The sequence below is a fragment of the Simochromis diagramma genome, unplaced genomic scaffold (assembly GCF_900408965.1).
Source record: "Simochromis diagramma unplaced genomic scaffold, fSimDia1.1 OVJJ01000753.1, whole genome shotgun sequence".
In the NCBI taxonomy this organism is placed as follows: Eukaryota; Metazoa; Chordata; class Actinopteri; order Cichliformes; family Cichlidae; genus Simochromis; species Simochromis diagramma.
The window spans coordinates 534672-558976 of record NW_024387523.1 but is presented as its reverse complement, the minus strand read 5'-3'; the positions used below and the strand labels follow the sequence as shown (position 1 = coordinate 558976).

The following is a 24305-nucleotide window of genomic DNA, read 5'->3' as shown; positions in this document are numbered from 1 at the left end:
GAATATTTCCAGACAGTGTTGGGGAAAAAATTCTGTTAAGTTCTCTACCTCAGCTCAACTTTAACAATACATGAATATTCAAGCAACACAAGAATAATTTAACCTCCAATTATTCTGCTGTTTGTGATGTTTTGACAACTCATTATTGGCTGTTCTAAATGTTGACAAAATGCATTAATTTAAGCATGAGACTAATTTAGCTAATTTAAGCTTGAGAGCACTGGCTAAGTGCCATAAATGAAACAAATAAATAAATAATTTCCAGAGTCGGTATTGTTATGCAAACAGTGAAAGCAGAAAACAGCTAATTTTGACTTCTAAGCTCAGCTCACTTTTGCCTCTGAAAGCAAAATCTAAAAGCACCTTGAGGCATCACATTTCAAGACTGTGTTCGACTGCATTTAACAGCATTTTGACTGATTCATTGTTTCTCCTCGAGGCCAATTGTAAACTCAGCAGCATTTCTCCCTTTTATTTTACCCTCCCATGTCAGGTAACAACTCAGAAATAGGAAAATGGATACTGTTCCATTTCATACAATTTGTTGCTACATTGCAATATTTGTTATGGTGTATGCTGACTGACAAACTTGGCATTCAGAAGCTGCCTGTGTGCTTGTTTTATATGGGCTATATTATATAAACACATCAAAATTTCAGTTTAATTAACAGATTCTGGAAAAAAACAAATACATAAATACACCGAACATGAAATGAGCACTGCCCCTGTAGCCCAAACAGACTAAACTCTCTCTTTAATCTTTATTCATCCAGCAAAGGTTTGCTTTACTTTGTCTTTTCACCTGGGAGCTGCCCAACACTGCTGCTGGCCACCACGCAGCTGCGTGGATCTATTGAGGTCATAATACTCTACAAAAGGATGCCTGAGACAAACAAAGCTGAGGGTGGCCAGGCTAATTTAGTCATTTGCTTAGTATCACTTGAAATAATAACTCAAATACTCATTTTTGAATAGAAAAACAAAAACTTCAGCTGAAGGAGTGCCTCACAGACATCTGATTTGCAGAGTTAAAGTAGAATAAAGCTGCAATAAATTTACAAATGAAATTGTAGCGACTGCTGGAGTTATTAAGGGCGCTGCGTTTGATATTTAAAAACCAAATTGTTACATTACGAGTAATTAAGAAAATATTTTTTTTGTTTCTATAGCCAGTATTTGCAAGTTAGTTAAAGAATATTTTATTCCGGAGCAGAAAAACGTGGCTTATTCAGTGTGCCAGCTCGTATTTGTGCAGTTAGTTTAATTTTAGTGATTTGTTTAATTTGTTTATGTTTTTAGTTACCCAATAAATAAAATTACAGTTTTCAGTTTTATACATGTGTTTGACAGATTTCTAAAATATCTGTGTTTTCTTATTGTTTCTAATTATGACAGTTGGTCTAATAAGTACGTTGTTAGATTATTTCGATTTTCTTATTTAAGAAAATCTTAGTTAAAATTAGTTAGATGTGCAGTAACTACATATCTGTTTTTTTTAATTAGATCTTGCTCTATTAATATCTATATGAATATAGATATGAGTCTCTGCTCCTGGCTCTTTCTCCACTCAGCTCTCTGTTTCTTACCAGCAACTTGAAAAGGTGTTAAACAATGTAGCACTACACCTAAGTCAGAAAATGTCATGCTGCATTGGAGTAATTTGGCTGTATTTGTTCAAACTAAAAAAGGTTCTGAAGAGAAAATTCATACAGGGCAGCGTAGAAGTCAGAGTATTAGACTGGAAGTATTTTATCTGCAACATTTAATAAATTATAGAAATAGATAACAAGTCTTTACAGGATTTCTGCCAGAAAACTTAAGACCAATCGATGTGAACAAACCCAGAGGACATGTACTGTGTGGCACAAACAAATACATTGGTGGTTTTATTGCTACTCTCTCTTGCTGCGAGGAGAGAAAGAAAGACGCCGAGGGAACGGTTGATGTCATTAACAAAGAATGATGAGTGGTTACCACAAAAATAAAGGAGAAGGCGGCTATGAGCTGAACAGTTAAAACTGTAGCAAGTCATGATATTTCTCTCTTTTTTATAATTCCACCAACTTTTTCAAATGTTTTTTAAACAAATAGCTAACTAAGACACTGGGCTAAGCTAACTAGGATCGCTTGCATTAAAAAGTATCATTAAAAACAGATAATTAAACTGGCAGGACTTTGGGCCCATTACTTGATTATATTATTAAACAGCTAATAACATGTAGATATCGTTAGCGAAAGCATGTTTCCAGTCACCAGCTCTGCCAAAAACCCAAAGCCCACAGGCAGGTTTGGTTCCTTGGGTGAGAGTATAATGCTGTGGCTGTCACAATACTTGTTTTCGAAACAGTGATATGTAATTTAGCATATTAAAAGAAACATAGCTTTAATTAAAGATCCAAAGGAAATCAACAAAAAAAGTTATGTTTGCTAAACAATATTCAGTATTATAATTGAACGCCCTCATTTCGCAGCTCACAACTTAAAGACTTTGCATTTATTTAACACTGAAAATACAAAAATAAATGATATACCCAAGATCACCTAGTAGTAACTTAGCAGTACCACATTTCAATACACACAGCACTAAAATACAGTATGCACCAGCACCATGGAACAAGGAGTTTTTCAACAGATGGTATGGCCCCCACAGAAATCTGATCTCCACATCATCCATCCAGTCAATCTGGGATTACATGAAATAACAGAAGCAATTAAGTGAGCCTAAACTCACAGAAGCACTGGGGCAAGTTCTCCAAGATGTTTTGGAACAGAGTACCTGCCAAGTGCTTAAAATAAACAGAAAGTAAACTGTTACTACAAATAAACCTTAAAAGGCATGGGTGGTTACATCATATATTATCATTGGATTTACGACTCTTGCAACTTAAGTCAACTCAAATCACTCCAATTTTACTGCTTATTTATTGCATTCGTGCAGTGTGGTGTACATGTTATGTTGACATTTTCTAGAGATTTCTAGTCTTCAGATACTAAGTTAAGAAAAACTTAGCTAGCTCCATTCATTCAGGCCACCGCTAAATCATTGCTGGCTGTTGAAAATCTGTAACTTCTGCCAATTTCACTCCGTTGCTCATGGGTTCAGGCCAGTGGCCCTCCAGTCTCTGGTCCATTGTTTTAACCTTTGGACCGAAACTCCCTCCTCAAAGTTTCACAGACTACTACATTTGCGTCTCACCTGCAATTGTATTTCTGTCCTACTGGCTATACTACATCTGATAAGATGCAGTATAACTGTCTACCATCCATTTCATATGGTCCCCATGCAGGACAATATGATATAATTCACTGCCAATTGAGTGATTCTTTATTCACACCACAATAAGTGGTAATAAGATTGGCTGGCTATGCCACTGCATCCAATAAGTTATAATACAATTGGCTGTCAGGATTATGTATTCACACTTAAATAAGTTGTGATATAATTGGAGTGCTGGTGGTTCTATATCAAATAAAATGTAATATGATTGGCTGGCAGTAGCTGCGGATTCAATAAGATCTAATCCGATTGGCTCATATGGATCCTATATATCCCATAAGGTAAAATATGACAGTTTTCCAGGGACTTTAAGGCACTTTGTTTTCCAAGTGCATTTTACATGGACTCTGTCCCAGAGAGCCTGGCACGCCACAGCTCCAGACAAAAGGCGAGTCAGTGAGCTTTCCAGCAGGTATTTCCCAGTCTAGCTCTGCTTTGCGCCAGCAGAAGCAGTAGTTTAGGAGGATTAGCCCACATCCATCTGCAAGTAAGCCAGAATATCTTTCCATGTTTTCTCTGCAAGACAGCCAAGTTCTGTATCTCCTCTGTTTTCTGTGCGGGAAGGTTCCAGGACGGATTTTGTATTGTTTTGCAAAGGTTTTCTCATAAAACAACTGAGTAAAATGCATAAACACATGAAAGGCAGTGTAAAACCATGAACCATTATAGCTGCTGCTTCTATAATGAGGTAGTGTAATGCAGTTTATTGTACAGTCGCCTTTTACAGCGCCTTGCATAAAGTCTGTGTGCTGTTTTAATGTTGCAGATCAGGGGCCAGCATTTGAAGCCTACACTGTGTCGCCACTCCAGTCCAGTTTCAAGAAACTCTTTGAAACGGGACTGCTAAGCACAACTAAAACGCACACTTTGCGCAAAAGAAAAGCACTCAAGATATGCTGTAGCTTAAAAGGATCACCGAGTGATGGGCAAATTTACCAGACAGACGTTTTAATTAGTAAATGTAATGTTTCAGTTCAAAGTCTGTCATCTTAGCTCATTGCCTTTTCCTGCTCCCATTATGACAGCAGTGCTAAATGTATGAGATCTTTATTGTACAAGCACTGATGTAGGCCATATTTTTATGGCACTACAAAACAATCAAGGGAACTGTTGTTATTCACATTCAGGCATGAAGCCTCCTCAGTGCCGTTAACTGAAAGAGAAAGACAGCAGCATCTGATTCCTTTGTAAGCGGAGTGCAAATGGGAGGACATGTGGGTGGATGAATAACACCAGCTGTCTACGATTACAAACAGGATGTGTCCCCTGTTAGAAGCAACTAAACTTCCACTCACTTTCAGAAATCAAGACGCTGAGGTAACGCGAGCATTCCTTCAGGTTTCACATTCTTGGCTCTAAGTGGTTGCGCAGGTGGTGCAAAGCAAACCTTTTTTGGGGGATATCTTGGCAAAATAACACGATTAAAGGTGTGTTTTATTAGCTGTTTTCTGCTTCTGCTTTTTGTCCACCCATGAATGTGCAGACAAATATAACTAACTTACTTTGATATGAGGAAAAGTAAAGAATGTGATGATTCTCACAGAAGCTGTGGATTTGCACAAATCCTTCTGATTTCAAGGCTGATTAAACGTTGAGCTGCAGTGGACACTGACATTATGAAGTGCTGTGAAGAGAGTTAAAGTCACGCTGATCTAAAAACTATGGTAATCACACACATGCATAGGCCATATTTGACTGTCAGAACAAGGGCCATGTTTTAACATGCACCGTGACAATAGGGTTAGTACCTTAACTATGTCAATGAGGCATGTGTCATCATCGCTGCTGCAGCTCGTACCGCTGATCTAAGTCTGTCCTCTGAATCTCTCTCTCCATTTCCCTGTAAAATCTCAAGCTAACCAAAGACAGTTTTTTGTTTTGTTTTTTTAATTTTCCTTTTCCATTCATCTGATCCAAACACGAAGTGGGATGCAGCGCTGACATCTTTATCTATCTTCATTCAGTGCACTGTAGAGGCTCACGATGTGATCTGAATGTAACAACACATACAAGTTATAATTAAAGTCAAAGACAGTGATTATTATGCAGCCCTATCAGCCACTTTTACTTACATAAGTAAATAACAGTCTGATTTCTGAAATACAAGGTTGCTGATATTATGTTAATCATTGTCTTCGAATAATCACAATAAGGACTCAATAAATAACTAAATGTATTATTTTGCCAAACACAACATAGAACAATTAAACTGCTTTTTGCATTTTCAATGGTGTTAAGAGTTTGATAGCAGAGGGTGCTGATGTTGTGTTTATGCACAGAATCAGAGTCTGTTGATAAGTTATCAGGGCAGAGCATCTTTTGAACTTGTTTCATGCTGAAATACTAATCGTCCAGACAAAGTTGAGTAAGCAAGCCAACAAAAGCAACAGCTGAACATCTCATGTCCACACACAGCCCCATAACAAACACAAACAGCTGTACAGAGCAGACCCTTTGCAGGATTTCTCTGCTGTATCTGCTCTCAGCATCTGCGTCACCATCACAAAGTTCCTTTTGCAGGGACTCTGTAACACTTTGTAATTTTTCTTGCTCACAAGCAAAGTTCTAAACCAGTTGGACTGGATTCTAAACCAGTTAAGATGTTTCACAAGGGACATGCAGACTTTCTGCTTCAATTTGAGGCGCTGATAAGGAGAATTGCATGAAGTGCTTAGAGTAGTGAAATTAAATACATTTTTTATACAAAGGCTGCCATTTTCAGAGACTCAAAAGTAACTGGATAAACTAAGGTGATTCAAAAGATAATAATGTTTTCAACAGAAACCTTTTAGTGCTTTACCATCAGTTTGAAAGCATGCGGTTTTTGCTATCTCTCTGATCGAGGTTTTTCAGCTTACACTGACATCTCTTAAGACCTAATGTTGTAGATTCCAGTGAAAAAAATACCAAATACAAGTTCAAAGCTTGAAATAAACTCCAGATCTTTTCTCTGTTCAGTTCCTACCTGGCCATGAACCTGCTTACCAGTTCAGTTACTCTGAATACCTGAGTATCAGGGAAAAATATATAAAAATTGCTTTAATTCCTATACAATGGTTGAATGCCTTGAATTAAAGCTGAAAGTGTGCAATGTCATTTTCATTGTTTGATTTAATAGCCAGTGTGACGGTGTAGACACAGAGGCAAAATTACATAAAGCTGTATCATTGTTAAACTACTTAAAAATATAGCATATGTACAAGAAAAAATTCAGTATAAAAGTGAACAAAAAACTGACTTATTATTAACTAAAATGTGATTTTCAACGAGAAAATTAAAAAAGAACTATACTCTCAGCATATGTCTCTAAATGCCCCGAGGTAGGAACAGTGATCTTGGCAGAGCATATCAACCCCGCCACAGTCCCATATCGCGCACAGCTTTGGCACATATGCCTCCATATTAGAAAGTTTACACAAGAAGAGACTGAAACTGGTTAATTACAGCTTAACAATCATGTAATAATAACATTACACATGTTGTTAAGTAATTAAACCTGGCATTAACAATCAAAAATCAAAGTAATCTTGTCCATTTCTTGAGAAAAGTCCAGATCATCAGAAGTATGATTATAAAAATCAACTACTTGTTTTCTCAATTTACGTAACAAAATAACAACATATCAGCAATGCTTCAAACTTACTACAAAACTTTGTTTACATAAATACAAGCACAACATAAAAAGTACTGCACATACTCAAGTCTCAAACTGAGCCTTAGAATAAACAACTCTCATTTATTGGATCTTGCAGACTTCGTACTGATCGACTCTCATCAACCACTTCTCAGAAATTAACAGTGTTTGTACACATAAAGGCCATTATCTGTGGAGCCACAGAATCTTTTTAGGCGGTCACTCTTGTTTTTCAGTCCATGTGTAACCAGCATCTACCCCTGAGAATACTCGTCAGCTGCTTTAAATTGCTTCTTCTTAGACTCTGGATCCAGTGGGAACTTGTTTTTTTCAGAAAGCTGTGATAAGCAGATGGTTGGGAAGGCACTTGTCAAGGCTGATGTAGCAGAACATCTTTTGAAAGCTTGTTTTATGCGCAGCTCTCCTTTGCAGAAAAGTGTAAATAGTGCTGACCTTAATGCGCTTTAACCCTTCGTATTTAGCTGTGTCTGAAACGTATAAATGCCTGCAGCTTTTATCAGAGGGAGAAAACGATTTTATGCAATCTTGTGTGGACACTTACAAAGCATGATGAGGGTGGTTGTCCCTTGTTCATTTCCAGTAGGATAGGTGGCGTACTCGCAGGTATAGCGACCGGCATCGGACATTCTCAGGTTAGAAATCCTGATGGATGGGTTCTCCAGACTGTTGTGAAGGAACACAACGCGGTCCTTGAAGGCCACATTAGGGAAACTCTGTCCATACACCGGGTGGTACACAGCAATGTTGTCCCTGTGCCCGTCAGAGGGTTCCCATATCCAGGACACCTGATAAGAATCAAGAATTTATAAACGGCAGCGGTTACAGTTTGCCCGATTGTTCTTTTCATTGCTTTTATTTTTATGGTACACAACTATAGCTCATTAAAGAAGATAAATTCGTGCAGCAGACTAACTTTTGACTCACATCATCCTAACAAGGTTCTTAAGCAGTCAGCAGCTCTTTCAATCATCTAATGAGGAGGTCTTTAAATACTGACACTGGAGGGCTGTAACCAGGAGATTAATAATGTTGCCACGGATTAACGTATGCCGTAGTGTTCAACATGAGCAGTAAATTGTCCCCATTATAGTTAGCCAAATTGCATACTAGAAGTTCCTTTTGTTCCTACAGTAACTGATTACTTTGAAGCTGGGATACCAGTAATCATTTTTAAAGAATCGTCTTTTGTGTTATTTTAATAGAATTTATTGCACTTAATTAGATTCACACCGAATCTAAAATTATGTTCATCGGGTCTTTGGCAGACTAAGAAAAGTCTATTATAAACTGTAGCATTTTGGGTTTTAAGAGTTTTAAAACAGCCTCACTGAGCTGTGTTTGCAGCCACAGGTCCAACTGTTGACCATGTCGGTACGTAGTGAAAAAAATCAGCAGTTCAGACAACAATTACCAACTTCCTGTTGTTCGGCGTCTTCCCTTAATACACTGACAGTTTGTTTGTAAACCAGAAGGCATGCATGAATATTTATGGATGCCAACATTTTTGACATTTCTCTGAATACATATTGCAAACTGCTGTCCCTGTAACATGAAATCATTTGACTTATAGCAGCAAAATGTTGAGTACAATTAAAGTTGTCTGAGTGAGAAGCCGAGAATCTGCTGCAAGATTAAATTAAATGTCTGTTAGACTTGCAGGCGCTCGCTCAAAGACCCCGCTGCTTTTTTTTAACAAACACAATTTTTTAAAAAAAAGGATCATCTTAGAGATTTCTAATATGCGAAAGATATCGATATCTGGCCTGTGAGAGACACTTCCACGAGGGAGAACGCTGTGATGGTAAACCAAATTGATTTTATTTTTCTCTGCAATTTTCAAAGTGACAGCCAATAACAAACTGCTCGCTAAAGTGGTACACCAGGGAGCAGAGGGAATAAAGTTCATCAATACACATTTAGCAAACATCTATTAAATGTATGACATGTAGGATGGAAGGAAGAGAGCAAGCAGAGGAGGTTGAAGGTTGTGAAAAGGATGATGGATTGTAACCCAGATGTCATTGCAAATTAGAGGATGATTCTCTGCTGATTGAAGAGAAAATATCACAGAGGGCAATTTAGCCCGTCTGCATTTTTAGATTTTACTTGTGAACAAATTACCTATTGATTTCATACACAACTCAGACAGATCACACAGAATCAAATTGAACTCGTAAACAGCTCGTAGCACTTTGCTTATTCTGCTCGGCGTTGAAAATGACATCTGAACCGTTCAGGTGGCGTCAGATACGAGCTCAACTGGGACTTGATGAGATAAATTGACATCCAAATAGTCAGCTGAGCTAATTTTACGCCGCGTGTCCTCGAGCAGTTCTCTTCTGTAGACCAAGTTGGAATTAAACGAGCTAAAATTACGACAGAAAAAAAGCAAAGAGCTAACACCGCCCAGTAATCGTAAGTTACTTATCGCTGATTAGTTAAAGTCCCACATCACGCTTCTGATTGCTGCTGACAAACTGCAGGAGTTTGTTGCAGGGAAGTAACTGCATAATAGAAAGAGACAGCATTGTTCGAGCTGAGATTGCTGGTAATTTATTTACAATCTCATGCTGAGTAGACACAGTGGTCGAGGATGTGTTCAAAGATAGACTGCTAGCAGGGAAAACAGACACTGTTAACTTTCCATCAGCTCCAAAGTATCAGTTTTAACAAGTTGAATCTTTTTCAGCTCACAAGTATATCAGTAACCTTGCCTGTTTTCTGTGGAGTGGCAAACTGGCGATGAACATATGACGGCTTAGTGTTTGTTGGAACTTGAATAGCTGCTTCCATCTTTCTGAGATGGATGCAAACTGCCAAAATATCATTTAAAAATGTACATTTCTAGTTTAAATGTGAATTCTAATTGGAAAAAAGCTTACATATGTGGTGAATTAATTGTTTCTACATGAGGATCGTTTCATTTTTGAAAGGCTGAAAGTAACGGTGCTCTTTGTTGCCAACTGCATCCAATAATAAAACCTCTAAAAGCCTAATCAGCAGACCAACTCCACACAGAGTTTGGCTTTATGTGTGCATCTATGTATGCATTTGTTTTTATCAGTAACAGTGTCTATAAATGTTGTTACATTTAAGTGAAATCTAACCCACACAGCTCATTTGCAGACCTTGTCCCCAGTTTGGTTTAAACTAACGGCACAAAACAAACAGTAAAGTAGAACCAGTAATAGAAACAACGAAAAGAATATAGATTTAAAAAAAAACCTCTTTGTGTCTGTGTGCGTCAGATCAGGAGCTAGAAAACATTTGAATTTCTCTCTTAAGCTCCAACCTTTCATTCTCGACACAACAACAACTATTTTTGTGTTTACAAATAAGAGCAACGCAGTGAGTGTCTTTAACAAGAGAGTTTCTAAAAATGTGCACAGTTTTCTTATTTCAAGTACAGAAAATCCCAGTCTGTGCTCTGCAATGCTATGCCAAACATTTTTGTAAGGTTAATTTTTGGGGAATTTTGTGCCTTTGTTGGAGGGATAGTGTGTCAGACAAGATGATGGGGAGAAAAAGAGGCGGGGATGACATCTAGAAATCATTATGCCTTTAATAAATGGGCCAATCAGCCATCGATGAGGTCTGAATTGACTGCCTAGTGCATGGACGCTGTGAGGTCTTTCCCCTTTCTGGCAACCATAATCTCACAGGCCTTCATGCGGGAGCCAAACATCAGCTCCCTCATCAAGAAAGCACAGCAGAGGAAGTACTTCCTGCAGCAGAAACTCAACCAGCTGAGTTCATTGATGGTGTACTTCTGCTCCTCCATCACCATCTGGTACGCTGCTGCCACTGCCAAGGACAAAGGCTGACTGCAGCGTGTCATCAGTTTTGGTGAGAAGGTGATTGGCTGCAATCTGCCTTCTCTACAAGACCTGTATGCCTGCAGGACACCGAGGCGAGCAAGAAAGATTGTTGCTGACCCCTCCCACCCCACATATAAACTTTTGGAGTCACTCCCCCTCTGGCAGGAGGCTGAGGTCCATTATTGTGGTCCATGAGGAATATAAACCTCATAGCACAAGAATGGTTTCTTCATATCTGCAGCTGGAAAACTTGACAAAGCTTTGATCCCCTCCTCTCTGTCGCGTTGATGATTTTTATTTGTTCAATTAGCAAACCATTACTCAGGCTGCTGAAAATGTACATATTCGACTACTGCGGACTTTTACATTATATATTCTGATTCTGTGTCAATAAAGCTTCAAGCAGCTAAAACAAGATGATGTTTCACATGTTTAGCTTTCAGCAGTTTGTGCAGGTCTTTGTTACGACACTGATTACAGTTTGTTTGCTAGTACCACAACAGAACAACAGCAGCTTTAGTGGATGTATAAGTAGCAGGCTCACTGTACATCTTCATTCCTGCACTTGTTTTTATTTCTCCATGTCTGCCAAGCATAAAATCATATGGAGATGGAAGGAAGCCTTATCAATTTATTCATGCTTTACAACATGCACGCAGCAATAAATAATAAGACATCTTAGGATGTACAGTGGGATCCAAAACATTCTTCTATTTTGCATTAGTTCCCAATTTATCTCAAGAATATTCATGCCAAATGATAAAACCAGCTTTGAGTGAATCTCTACAAAATTTACATAAATTTTAGATTATATCTGTATTTGCTTTGCCCCCCTTTTGACAGCAGTTCTCGAGCCGCATCGGCTCCACAGTTTTATGCAAAATCTGATAACCCACATTATCTCAGCATGATCTGACGTTCGTTCGAATGGTTCTCATGGTGTCAGGAATGTTTGGCTCTCTCAGTCTTCAAATGAGATTAAAAGGATTCAGTGGAGCTGAGGACTCCTTGGTCTTTGGTCTTAAGTGCTCGCGAACCTTTGATGTGTGTTTGGGTCATTATTCTGCTGCAGTGTGAATCCATTTCCAAGATGTGAGGATGGAGTATCGAGAAGTGCTACTTCTTCTCGGTAAGAGCGCTTTGTATCCTGAGCAAGTGACCGATCACAGCACTTCACGGCAAATCACCAGTAACACCAGGTGGGAGCTTGGTCTCTGCATCCAAGAGATCCAGCTGCTTGACAGCACGGATATCATTAATCAACATGAAACCTAACTTTTAAATCACAGCGTGTCGCGTTTAGGGACATTTTGTGTGTCAGGGCATTTCCAGCTTTTCACATCTCGTTTCATGTCAAGCTGTCAACATCACAAAAATGTTCGGTTCCCTTACCGCCACTGATTCTCTAAATGATACCAAAATTATACTGTGGCAGTGTTGTACACAGTAAGGCACTGGTTTTCAGTCGCAAGGTAGCAGTAGTGGGATTCCCAACCCAGCTCCACCTGTATAATGTCGTTTCAACCCTTCCCACCACCTTGTTGCACTCACACTGCACTATCGCTCTTTTTTCCTCTTCGCCTCCTCACAACCCTCTCTTTTCGCCATAAATCTAAGACTTGGATATGTCAGTACAAATGTTTTTCTTTCTCATCATCCTCTTTGAAATGCTGTTATGGCTTTGGCCTTGTTTCCTCTCCTGAGATGTGGTTTAGATATTGCCTCTCATCCTCTGAGACCACTGCTAGACAGCCTTAAGCTCAAGAAGCCCCTTCCTCTTTAAAAGGTTGTTTAGAATAACAATTTGACATCAGATGCCATGCGGCAATTACCCTTACTTATGTTCTCTTAGAAACTATTTCCTCCTTTTATCGTCTTTCTTGTTTTGCCACTGGAGTCTTCCTACCGGAGACTGTCTAGATAACTTTTTGCATCTATTTATGTTTAAACTGTTCAATTTCTTGGAAACTTTTACCATGAGTTTCCTTATTGGCATGTCTTTATGTTACCAGTCGAATGAACAGATCATGGAGGAGAGACTGGCCATTTGACCCCTAAATAAGCGTGTCCATTAGGCTACAGTGCACGCCTTACTTTTAAGCTCTGAATCTCAGCACTTCTGGAATTATTAACAATGTTGTCTTTCATCTGCTAACCTGTGTGAGCTTGGTCAGACCGCCTCCATCGTTAAATTGGCAGCTGAGCTCAACAGACTCTGTGGGATACGCCTCCAGCTCCTCCGCAACTTGCACTTTTGGAGCCCCAATTTCTGAAAGCAGAAGAAAGAGAAAGGAGAAGAGAGATTATGCAATCATTCATATCATCATATTTCTTTGTAATAAAATTAAAAGAGGAAGTTGAACAAACAGGGACTAAAAGAGGTAAGAATCTGAGAGGAAAGCATTCTCAGTGGGCTTTTAATTAAATGCACTTGCTGTGACTGATATTTTCCCCTCCCACGTTTTGTTTGCCATGATTGTGAAGGATCAACCTCCTTCATTCATTATAGATAATTTAGAGAACTATACTCAAAACAGAGCGAGAAAGAGGATTAAACGAACAGGAGACCATGAGAGAAAAGAGACAAGCTCCTTAAAGAGAAAGAAATAAAAATTCAGAATCATTAGTCTTTGGTAAAAAAAAGCCTCAGGCAGAGGCTTCCTTCACCTGGGTCCTCCTCATTACAGTAAAGCTTGTCTACCAGGAGACATCGCTAGGGGGCGAGCCTCTAGGAACACGGTTGGTTACTTTGACTTTCATCTGTTTGCAATTCAAAGGAAGGCACCTGTAACTTTTCCTTTCAAGCTGAAGTGAAAAGTGTTGAGGGAGCAGAGAAGGTCAACAAGGCCAGCACAGGTTTAATGAAAACAAGCCGGGAGAGCCGCCCTCTCCGATCAAACTTAAACAGAGATCAAACACATATGCTAACAGCCAAGCAATGCCTCAACACTGTGTGCCACCTGTTGACCCGCAGGCTGTGTCAGAACACAGAGTTTAAACTGGACAAGAGGAATTAGTTTTTTAACATTCATCCGTCATTCTGTAATTGACTGACTCAGCTCTATGCAGCTGCCAGACCTCCTTTCAAACCTATACTTTATCCCTTTTTATCAATTTGTAACAAAATGTCACTGTGCTGCTGTGATACGCTATTTTCTTGCCAACAAGAATTGGTGTTCCTACCCATGTATCAGGTTTCTTTGTTCAAATACTCTCCACAGGAGAGCCGGACGTCCACTGAATTTCAGATTGATCTGCCAAACAGAACTGATGTTGCAGAAAATGCATTTCAGGCTTGCAACAGAAGTGCAGGAAACCCTGAGCTAGACACATTCTGCAAAACAGCAGGTTTAAAAAAGTGCTCCTCAGAACATTGCTTTAAACTGCATGTAGGCTCTTTGTTGTGTTGTTTTCCCCCTAGTGAGAAAATATTCACTTGCTGTATAAATTTCTTAAAATTGAAGGACTTTAATGAACTTGTAATTCTTGTAGCCAACAGAGGGAGAAAGACAGAAAATGGCTCAACCAGAATAAGAAAGAAAAATGAAAAGACAAAGGATCAGAGAACTTGTAATCCTTTCTTAACACAATCTGGGCCAAATCCAGCAGCTCAAAGTGTTTGGCAACATCCATAAACAATCATATGAGACTGGGAGTGACATTTTAAGCGTGTCCAAATGTTCATGCTTTGCAGTCAAAATGTTGTTTTTCACAGTGAGCCATCAAACACTCATTTGGAGTAACTTAATGAAGCTTTTCTCTTTCTCTTTCTTTTTTTTACTTGACCTGCTGCTTTCACTCATTCAAGCTCCAGATCCCCTGCTGACCCGGGATCAAATCCTACCAAGGCCTTTCTTGTCTACCTCCCCTTAGTCTCTGCCCTCTCAGCCAGCTTCTGTGCCTGTAAAGATAAAATTCTTGTGGGGAGCCGGCCTCTTACTCTCACCACAAGAAAAAGGGGATAAGCACTCACTAACCGCTAGCTATAACCGCTAGCTAGCCTCGGGTGTGTTTGGAAAAAGCCTCTTAGTGTGTGAGGGATTGATTAGGACAATATGTTACATTCTGCACCACGGAGGTGAATGGGCTGGCCGGGATTTAGCCCGAAAATCAGCTGTAAAACGCAGTCACACTAACAAAAGAAGTGTGAAGGTTGTGTGCTGCAGGGGGTCTTGGGTTGTTTTGGATTTACAGCATGCGCGCATCCGCATGTCCAACCATGTGTGCGGGAGTGGATTTTGTGTGTGAAGTCATATGCATGCTTTACGGCGCAGGACTGATGTGTGCATGTGTGATCGCTGTACGTCAGAGTGTGCGCATAAATCACAGCATCTCACTGTAATGTGAGTGCAGATAAGACTGACTGAGTCACTGAAGCACACTTTTTACCCCAAGGGAGACAACGGGCTGTCAAACCATTTATCCATTCCTACTGTGGGTCCAACACACTCACACACTCAGACACACACACACACATATAGACATGCAAATAAAATAAATTAAGTTTTTACACAACCCGACAACAACGAAAACAGCAGAGTTTGAATCTGTTTTCCCCATTTGCTTCTCTTTCGATGACATTTTTGTTCACATTTGCTTTTTTCTTTTCTCATAAACAAAAACGCGGATTAATTTCACCCAATTAAACACATCAACACACAACTCCCACTATTCATAAAGAAACCGAAATGCAGAAATACACAGACACACCAGATGGTCTCACCAAAGCCATGAAACACATAAATGTTTGGCTTATTCATAGTGGTCAATGAAATCTCTTCTGTGACGCACGGGGAAAAATATAATAAACAGAAACAGGGAGAAAAGAGAGGAAGAGGGGATGATGGTGAAGGAAAATGAGGTGTATTGAGGTTAAAAGAGCTAAACAGTGAAAGAAAACGATGTCAGGAAGAATATGAAAGGAGCTTTGAGAAGGATGGTAGAAACATTTATTTAGGGGAATAAATATTACGGAATAAACGAGGAAAAGCGACGCATAAAAGCGACTAAAGGAATGTCTGAAGCTGAGAGAGGTGGAGGAGTAGACTGGAGGAGGAAATAAAGAAAACCAGAGAGAGGGGAAGTTTTAAAAATGGTCAAAAAGCGACACGAGGAGAAAAAGCTAAATCCTTGAAAAGTAAAATAAGGGAGCAGAGAGCATGAGATGACACCACGGATGATTCATTTCCTCAGAGTCAGATGGAGACCGAGCCTACTGGCTCCCTGAGATGAGACGAGTGAGAGGGTGAGAAAGTTTTCATTCTGACCGTACATACAGACCAGCGTGATCTCATCTTGTTTTGAGGTTAACCATCCAAGCTGATACTTGTTTGCTGCAGTGTATAGGCTACGTTTTAAACACTGACATTTAGTTTGTCAGAGTGTGCAAATATAATACATCGTGTGGAAAAATATCATTTAAGCTACAGAAGACTTGCATGAAAAAAAATGAAAGCTCACAAAAGTTGTTGTCAAACATCAGTCTCAAAAGATTAAAAAAAAAAGTGGGTAAATTATGTTACGAAAACACTAAATACTGGTTCTATCAGTTCTATCAGCATGATTATGGTATCTCTGGAAATGTAGTGATAGCAAAAGGAACCGAGACGTGACTATCAAACACTAGGTGAGAGTGAAAGGTAAAAAATAGTTCCACAGCAGCTTCCTGGTTCATGGTAAGTAGTAAGGCAGACAACACTGTGATATGTACTGAGAGTGCAGAGAGGTGGAGGTGTGCTCTGGAGTGAAGAGGAATGAAAGTCAGCAGAAGCAAGACAGAATAGGGGAGATGGGTAACAGCGAGGCTGCAAGGAGCAGAGGTAGTGACGATAGATGAGTTTAAAGACCTGTGGTCAACCATAATAAGCAAACGGACGGCACACAGGAGAGGACGGCAGAGGCAGGGGGGGAGTGGGTGGACATTAGTGTCAGGGGTGGGACAGCAGCAAGGATAGCATAAAGAGAGGAAGGGAAGGTTTCCAGAATGAGGCCTGCTATGATATGTGGCTTGGAAACACTGGCACTAAAAAAAGAGAGGAGGTGGAGCTGGAGGTGGCCCAGTTGAAGATGTTAAGCTATTTGTGAGTCTGTTTGTTTGAGCACGTTTGCATGAACGGCTTGGAGACAAAGTTAGAGAGGCGAGGCCGAGATGGCTTGGACATGTGCAGAGAAGTGTCTAACAAGTCTCAGCGGATACACTGGACAAAGAATGTTGAATATGCAGCTGAAAGACAAGAGGAGAAGGGAAAGACCTCAGAGGTTTATGGAAACAGTGAAGGAATACATGCACAAAGCTGGGGTGATAAAGGCGGAGGCGGATGATCTAATGTTTTGACTCCTAAAGGAAGAAACCCAAATGAAAAAGAAGAAGAAAAAGTAATAAAAAGGTGTAATTGCATACTTGGATATTGGGTGAAGCTTTAGGCTTTAACTCCCCAAAAAAGAAGAAAAAAAGTCAAAATTCTACTTGAGTTGTTTTCTGTTATTTGCTTTTAGCAGTTCTGGTGCATAGAGACATTGCAATCAGTAACTGCCTTTATTGAATAGTTGTAATTAACATGTTGAATGCAAGTACTGCAGATGGGAAATGTGGGGAATGAGAGCAGGGGAGTGCCATGCAGCAAATGTCAGGCCCATTGGGACATGAAGTAGGTTCTCAGCTGCCGAGGGCGTTTTGGGCCATGCCACACTCACCCCAACTTCTAGGCCACTGCATCTCCGACAGTCTTTAAATCTTTAAAGATGCAGATGGGTGAGGTTCAAAAGACCTCAGCTAATAGCCAAGAAAGAGAAGTTTTGATTTTTTTAATAAAATCAAATAGAATTTTTATTAAATAAAAGCAATCTGAAAAGATCAGGAGCCTGCTCTTCTATCGCCTAAAACTGGAGAAAGCTCTCAATGAACAGTCCAAGTATGTATATATTTTGTTTTTCTTCAGCTTTATTGAAACACAAACTTTAAAGGTTGCTAAAGTAAGTTACTTACAGAAAACACTCAGCCCTGTGAAATCAAGTGTCATCATTGCTTATGCCTAATTGTATTGTTTTCTGGAAGCATAACGTACAAATGTTTGTCCCGCTATCAAGGAAATTGGTGTCAGTGCACCACAATAATTCTTATCTTTTTAATCCTCTCCAGCTTGCAACCCCAGTGATCCCACAGTTTGCAGCTTATTCCTACTGGAAGTCACTGTGGATTGGAGCAACAGCTAAACACAAACAGAAAGTCAAAAAGGGAAGGTGTTTAGGTGAACAGCCACATTCTGCGTCTCTCTCAAAGCACCAGGGAGATGAATCACAGTTAATTGACATTTAGAGGCTTGTGGCATTTGCCTGTTTATGTGGAGATTCCCCATGTAGACAGGCATGCAGGAAGAACGTGAGGAATATGCTGATGGGGTGCTCAGTCATCCACATTAACATCCAAATCACATGCTTATAGAAGGCAATGAACCACAGCTGTTTTGTTTTGGAGTTTTCTGTCAGCCTGTCATGATGTCAGCTATGTCAGCTTTTATCTGGTTGATTGCCAGCAGCTGTCAGCTGATAAAAGTGAAAGAATGGATGCATTTGAAAAGCTCAGGCTTCTGCATGGAGAATGACTTTAAACATATCAGCGGTACATTATGAATCCATAGCTGTATTTTTCCCTTTGTGACTAAATCACAAATTGTTGGCAGCAGGGGATGTATTTATGGTTGACCAAGGTAACAATCAGTAGAGTTTATTTTCCTCCCAAGCTGTACCATTTGCTGTAATTTTGCAGAAAATCCAGATTACTACTTTTACCAAGCAAAAACCTTGAGGGATGAAAAATGAAGCAAATGCCAAAAAGTGCATTTTCATTCATGGCTGCTTCTAAAGGAGGTAAATCCCCATAGAAGCAGCTTTACAGACGAAATAATCACATTGACACCTTTGTGTAAAAGGACAGCTTTGGTCCCAGGAGCCAATTTAACCCTTTATACCAAGAAGGCTTTAAAATTATTTTTAGGTCACGGCTCCTTAGACTGAGAGGCTGATGGTGATTGAGGCAGATATAGCCTCTAGCTGTTTGTTAAGTTTCACCTAATTCGAGTCACTTTGCATTTTTAAAGGAATTATGTGTCTAATAATGTGGCTCACTGTGTGGTTAATAATAGTAGCAGCACGTGCTTCAGTTTTGTGAGAGAAATTCTAGTATTTTATGTTTCTTTATATGTTACTTGGCACTAATTAACAGGTGTCCATGTGTAGTATGTGGAATCAGTCTGTGGATGGAACCTGCAAACTAATCTTAGCATTAGCTGATAACAACACTTTACCCTCTCCTCCTGATACCAACAAATCAACACGGTGGTGTACAAAATGCTACAGTTTATATTTAAACTTTGAGTTTGAAAACCAGTGGGTGCTGTTAAAGTAGCTACATCCATCTTTTATTTACAGCAGGGGTGTCCAACACCAGGCTGGTGTCCTGCAGGTTTTAGATGTGTCCTTGATCCAACACAGCTGATTCAAATGGCTAAATTACCTCCTCAACATGTCTTGAAGTTCTCCAGAGGCCTGGTAATGAACTAATCATGTGATTCAGGTGTGCTGACAAAGGGTGATATCTTAAACCTGCAGGACACCGACCCTCGAGGCCTGGAGTTGCCCAACCCTGATTTTCAGTGTATGATTTACAAATGTTTTTGTGTCCCCCTGCTTATTTCTCACTGTTATAGTTTAAAACAACTGAGTATTTTCACTTTCAGTTCTCTTATTTGTGTTTTATACTCTGATTTCATTTTTTATGGCCTGTTTCTCTGCGATCAAAGGACTAAGAAGAAAGGCCTCTATCCAAACTGAATAAAACTGACTCGAAGTACTTTTCACTTTTTCATAGACTCCATACTTCAAACTATAGCTGAAGACTTCTTTCCCCCACTGAGTAGTTCAGAAACAAAAGTAGCACTTTACCGAACAAGGCACTAATTTATAGACTTCCGTCCATAACAGGTCTGGAGTCTTGAAATAAGTATTCTTCTACATCGCTGATTCATATAATATAAAATTGCCTATTTCGTTTCTGTTTCTTTTCTGTGCTCATTCACGAGCGAAACAACATCTGTCTTGGCAGAGCCCCCAGGTACGTGGTGTTAAATGTGTGATCACTTCGCTTAATCATATCTCTATCCTCCAGCTTTTGTCACTCGGGTATGAATGTAGGTGGAGGTGCAACATACCTTCTTTGTCGAGAGACAGCTGTCGAAAGCGTTGAGTGATCAAGCATAAACTGAGCTGTAGGCTGCCAATATCGTCACAAATATACTGTAACTGTGCTGCTAACGAGAGATGGAAAATGAAAGATTCATGCACTGAAGGTTTAATCACAGTTTCCTCACTCAGCATTGCTCATGGCATTATTGGAATTTTATATAAGAGCTTCGGTTACAATGGAAAATACATTTTTAGACGAAGGAGGAGTAAGAGGCGAACGATGGAGAGGAAGGCAGCGGTGACAAGGTGAGCCAGTACACCTATGTGAGACACCAAAGATGGGCTTTAGACTAATAAAGGTGAGTTTAGTTATAAATCTGAGGCCATGGTCCTCAGCTTGAAAAAGGTGGAGTGCCCACTCTGGGTCAGGGACGAGTTCCTGCCCCTAGTGGAGGAGTTTAAGTATCACAGCGTCTTGTTTAAGATGTCGGGAAAAGGGAGCAGGAGATCGGGAGACGGATTGGTGCGGTGGCCGCAGTGATGTGATGCTGTACCAGTCTGTTGTGGTGAAGAGAGAGCTGAGTGTAATAGAGAAGCTCTCAATTTCCCGGTCGATCTACGCCCCTACCCTCAACAATGGTCACAAGCTCTGGGTAGTGACGGAAAGAATGAGATCGCGGATACAAGCGGCGGAAATGAGCTTCCTCCGAAGGGTGGCTGGCCTCTCCCTTAGAGCTAGGGTGAGAAGTTCGGCCATTCGGGAGGGGCTCAGAGTAGAGCCGCTGCTCCTCCACGTCGAAAGGAGCCAGTCGAGGCAGTTCGGGCATCTGACAAGGATGCCTCCTGGGTGAGGTGTTCTGGGCATGTCCCATGGGGAGGAGGCCCCGGGTTAGACCCAGGACACGCTGGAGAGATTAGATCTCTCGGCTGGCCTGGGAGCACCTGGGTGTTCTGGACTGGTTTGAGCTTCTCTGCTTGGGCTGCTGCCCCCGCGACCCGGCCCCGGAAAAGTGGAGGAAAATGGATGGATAAGTTATAATTCTTCATGTAAGTGGTCGTGTAATTGGCTGATAACAGGGTTGGGGTCTTGAAAGCATCACATTATTATTGCTTATATTTAGTCGCAGAGTCTGAAGTTAGAACAGGACAACAGTAGGGCTGCCACAAACGATTATTTTGATAGTCGACTAGTCACCGATTATTTTTGCGATTAGTCGACTAATCAGATCATGCATCCATTGGAGTACAGCTTATTGCACCAGCATGCATCTGCTCTTATATAACTATCATTAGCTTACAGCTTTAAGTGTTTAAGGTATGTGCTAAATAAAATTAAAGACAAGATGATAGTTTGTTTCGGTGAAGTTTAATAAACTCCTTGCTATCTAAAATATATTCTCGAGCATCTCACACTTCTGATAATCAGTTGTCGCCTTGACGTTTATTCAGCTGTGTAAAAACTGTAACTTTAATCTCAGCCAAACCGATTTACTCAGGAACAAATAAAATACTAAAAAAAAAGCCAAACAATAACATTTTGAAGTTATCTAAGTGACTTATATATATTTAACCTGAGTAGCGAAAGACGGCAGTGGGTTTGAAAACGATTTGCCGGGAGTCCGGTGTTCTCACGGGCTCTAGTGAGCCTTGCCCCCGGCTAGCTATCGCGCTAGTGGGTAACAGACGTCTCCGAAAAGCGCTTTTGAAAATATGTGGTGTCTTGATAAACTGAGCAGATATTTGAGGTTTATACAGCTACATTCTCGCCTGAAAATATGTTAAACGTTTATTTTGTGACCCAGAAAGAATAATACGAGTAATATTAAAACTAACTAGCTGCCGCCATTGTTGTAAACTGAGCTGGGCTGTGCTATGAATTCTGGGACACAGCTTCTTCTTCTTCTTCTTCTTCTGGGTTTAACGGCAGCTGGCATCCTTGTACATGCAGTGCTGCCATCTTCTGTTTCAGTCCGTTATTACACTCTTAAATCCTACTACTTATTCCTGCGTCTTTTGTGATCTTACAAAGCTTCAGACGATGCGTCGACTATTAAATCAGTCGTCGACGATTTTGATAGTCGACGTAATCATGACTAATCGACTAATCGTGGCAGCCCTAGACAACAGTGTGTGATATCAGTCATTTTGATCCACTGTATAGCACGTCAGCATCCATTAAAATCTCCTCATGACTTTCATGAATGAAAAAAATACAATTCATCAAAGGTCATGTGAATTAGAAGAGAAGAGGAAGGCGTTGGAGTTGAGTGACTGTCTCATCCACCACTAACTGGGGACTTGAATTACCGGTAATTGGTATTTGACAGCTCGTAATCATAGCTATCTTTTCAGTAGCAGAGCACTGATCAACAACACGGCAGAGGGAAGCGAAAAGGGAGATTACTTGTCACAAGGACAGCTTTAGTTCCACACAAACAGTTACTGTATCAGCTCACACTCGACAGCTTCTGCTACATTTTAACAAATGTCACCTAAATACCAAGGCTGTATACATTCTCATTCTTTCCATAGATGTTTGGTTTTCAATTTCGAAAATGTTGGTATTTGTTTTATAAAAAGGTGAACTGATATGGTCTGTAGACGGCGGTTTTTCTGTCTGGCAGCATTTATTTCTGTACAATTCCTATGAATCTTAGCCTTGACAACATTCAAAGTCCTCAAAGCGAAAGCTTGCCATCATTACTTCTCACTCACAGACGAATCAAAGTTGAGAAAAAGCCGATTCGAATCCGACAAATCAGATATTTATCATTAACGCTGAAAAAACTGCTTATGTAACCACAACAAGCACCATCCACTACACTTCAGTTTATATCACTGTTGCCAACAAATGATGTGACTACAGAGCAGACCGTGTAGTGATTTTCATTCTGCATGAAACCAAATTTTCTAAGGATCATTAACGGTTCAGGTCCTTTCATTTAAAACAGACAAAAATAGTCAACACGCAACTGTTAAAAAACAAAATGTGCTATAGAAAAGGGCAAAAAAGTTTTGCAAGTTGTTGTCTCTCTGCACATCATTGACCCCTAATTACCTCGAGCTTGCAGGGGAAGCACCTAGTCTTTGGTTAATTAGATTTAGTTCTTGCAGCACATATGATGAAAGTGCACAAGGTTGTTTACAGGAATTGAAATAGCAAATTAGCTATGCTTGTGACAGCTGGAATCACCCCGAACAATCTCCGTAAATGTGCAACTGTTGGTTTGATGATGAATGCTCTGTGTGATTAGTTCCCTGGTGTGATTTCAAACTCCTTTTTCTCAGACTGCATCTGCAGGTGGAAAGAAGTCTAGAAATGTAACGGTGAAATGATAACGGCCACCAGGCACACTCAGGCAAGCGATAATTCAGGTCTCTGAATAGCGTCCATGAATACTGTGACAACTCAATTGTCTTAACAGTAAGCAGTTTATTGAAATAGAGGAATAATACTGCTTCAAGTCAATCTTTTATGTCAAAATAGAAAATTAAGTTGCGGCGCATCGCTACAAAGCGAAACGCGATTGGTTCTCAGTGAAGGAGAGGTAATTTTATGTGAGAGAAATAAAGGATTTGCAAAAATCTGTGAAGTTACCAGCAAAAATGTTCCAATTTTGAATGATAATCCTTAATTTTCAATAGGTTAAAGAACTGTAATTTCAATTATTTTTGGCATTAATTGTCAGGCATGCGAGGTGATAGACTGAGTCACAAAGGCAGAAAAAAAATACTTTCAGTTTAACATTAATGGGTAGCTGACAGCTGAAATAATTGGCATGTTTACACTGTGGGTGGCTTTTCAGTGTTACTGTGCTGTCAACTGACAACCTATTAACTCCAGTTATAGCGATTTTTTTCTTTTCTTTTCTTTTTTTCTTTTTTCTTTTTTAACTGGAACTGAAGGGCTGCATAATCCTCTGTGGGCTGAGAAAATGATATGGCCTATGGGCTTATGAAACACTTTCAAAATCCTCTGGCACTTATTTCCAAAAATGCCCAGTGGACAATCTTATAAGGACTGTACTGGTTTTCATTTCTGAAAGTTGGTATTTTACAAATGCACCATATTCATTCACCTGTATCTTTAAAGAAGCGTTAAAGCAGTTTTACAGCTGTGGTGTCTCTGTGCGTGTCTCACGATGAGAACTGACTCACCAGTAATTGGTATTTGATACTAAATGAGTGCTGCATATAGTCATCTTTAATCAGGTTTGAAGGCCTTTTGATGATAAATGTAGCAGGGATTTTCCATTCTCTCTGACACCCTTACACCGTCGAGAGCTTGATAAGGTTCATGATACTCCACACAAAAGCCATTGTTACAATAATGAATAGGTGGCAGATATGCAATTTAGTTACACAGTATAATTTG

The 24305-nt window shown here is 39.9% G+C and overlaps 1 protein-coding gene across 2 annotated transcripts in view; it reads right to left on the bottom strand.

The window, feature by feature from the left end:
- The window catches only part of pvrl2l (PVR cell adhesion molecule related 2 like), a 315269-nt gene that overhangs the window by 179120 nt on the left and 111844 nt on the right, over nucleotides 1-24305 (bottom strand). For both annotated transcript variants that reach the window (XM_040020159.1, XM_040020160.1), the window contains exons 2-3: nucleotides 12907-13019; nucleotides 7474-7717 (exon numbers count right to left, since the gene is read on the bottom strand). In XM_040020159.1, coding sequence (XP_039876093.1) covers nucleotides 7474-7717; nucleotides 12907-13019 — 357 coding nt within the window. The remainder of the gene's footprint in view (nucleotides 1-7473; nucleotides 7718-12906; nucleotides 13020-24305) is intronic.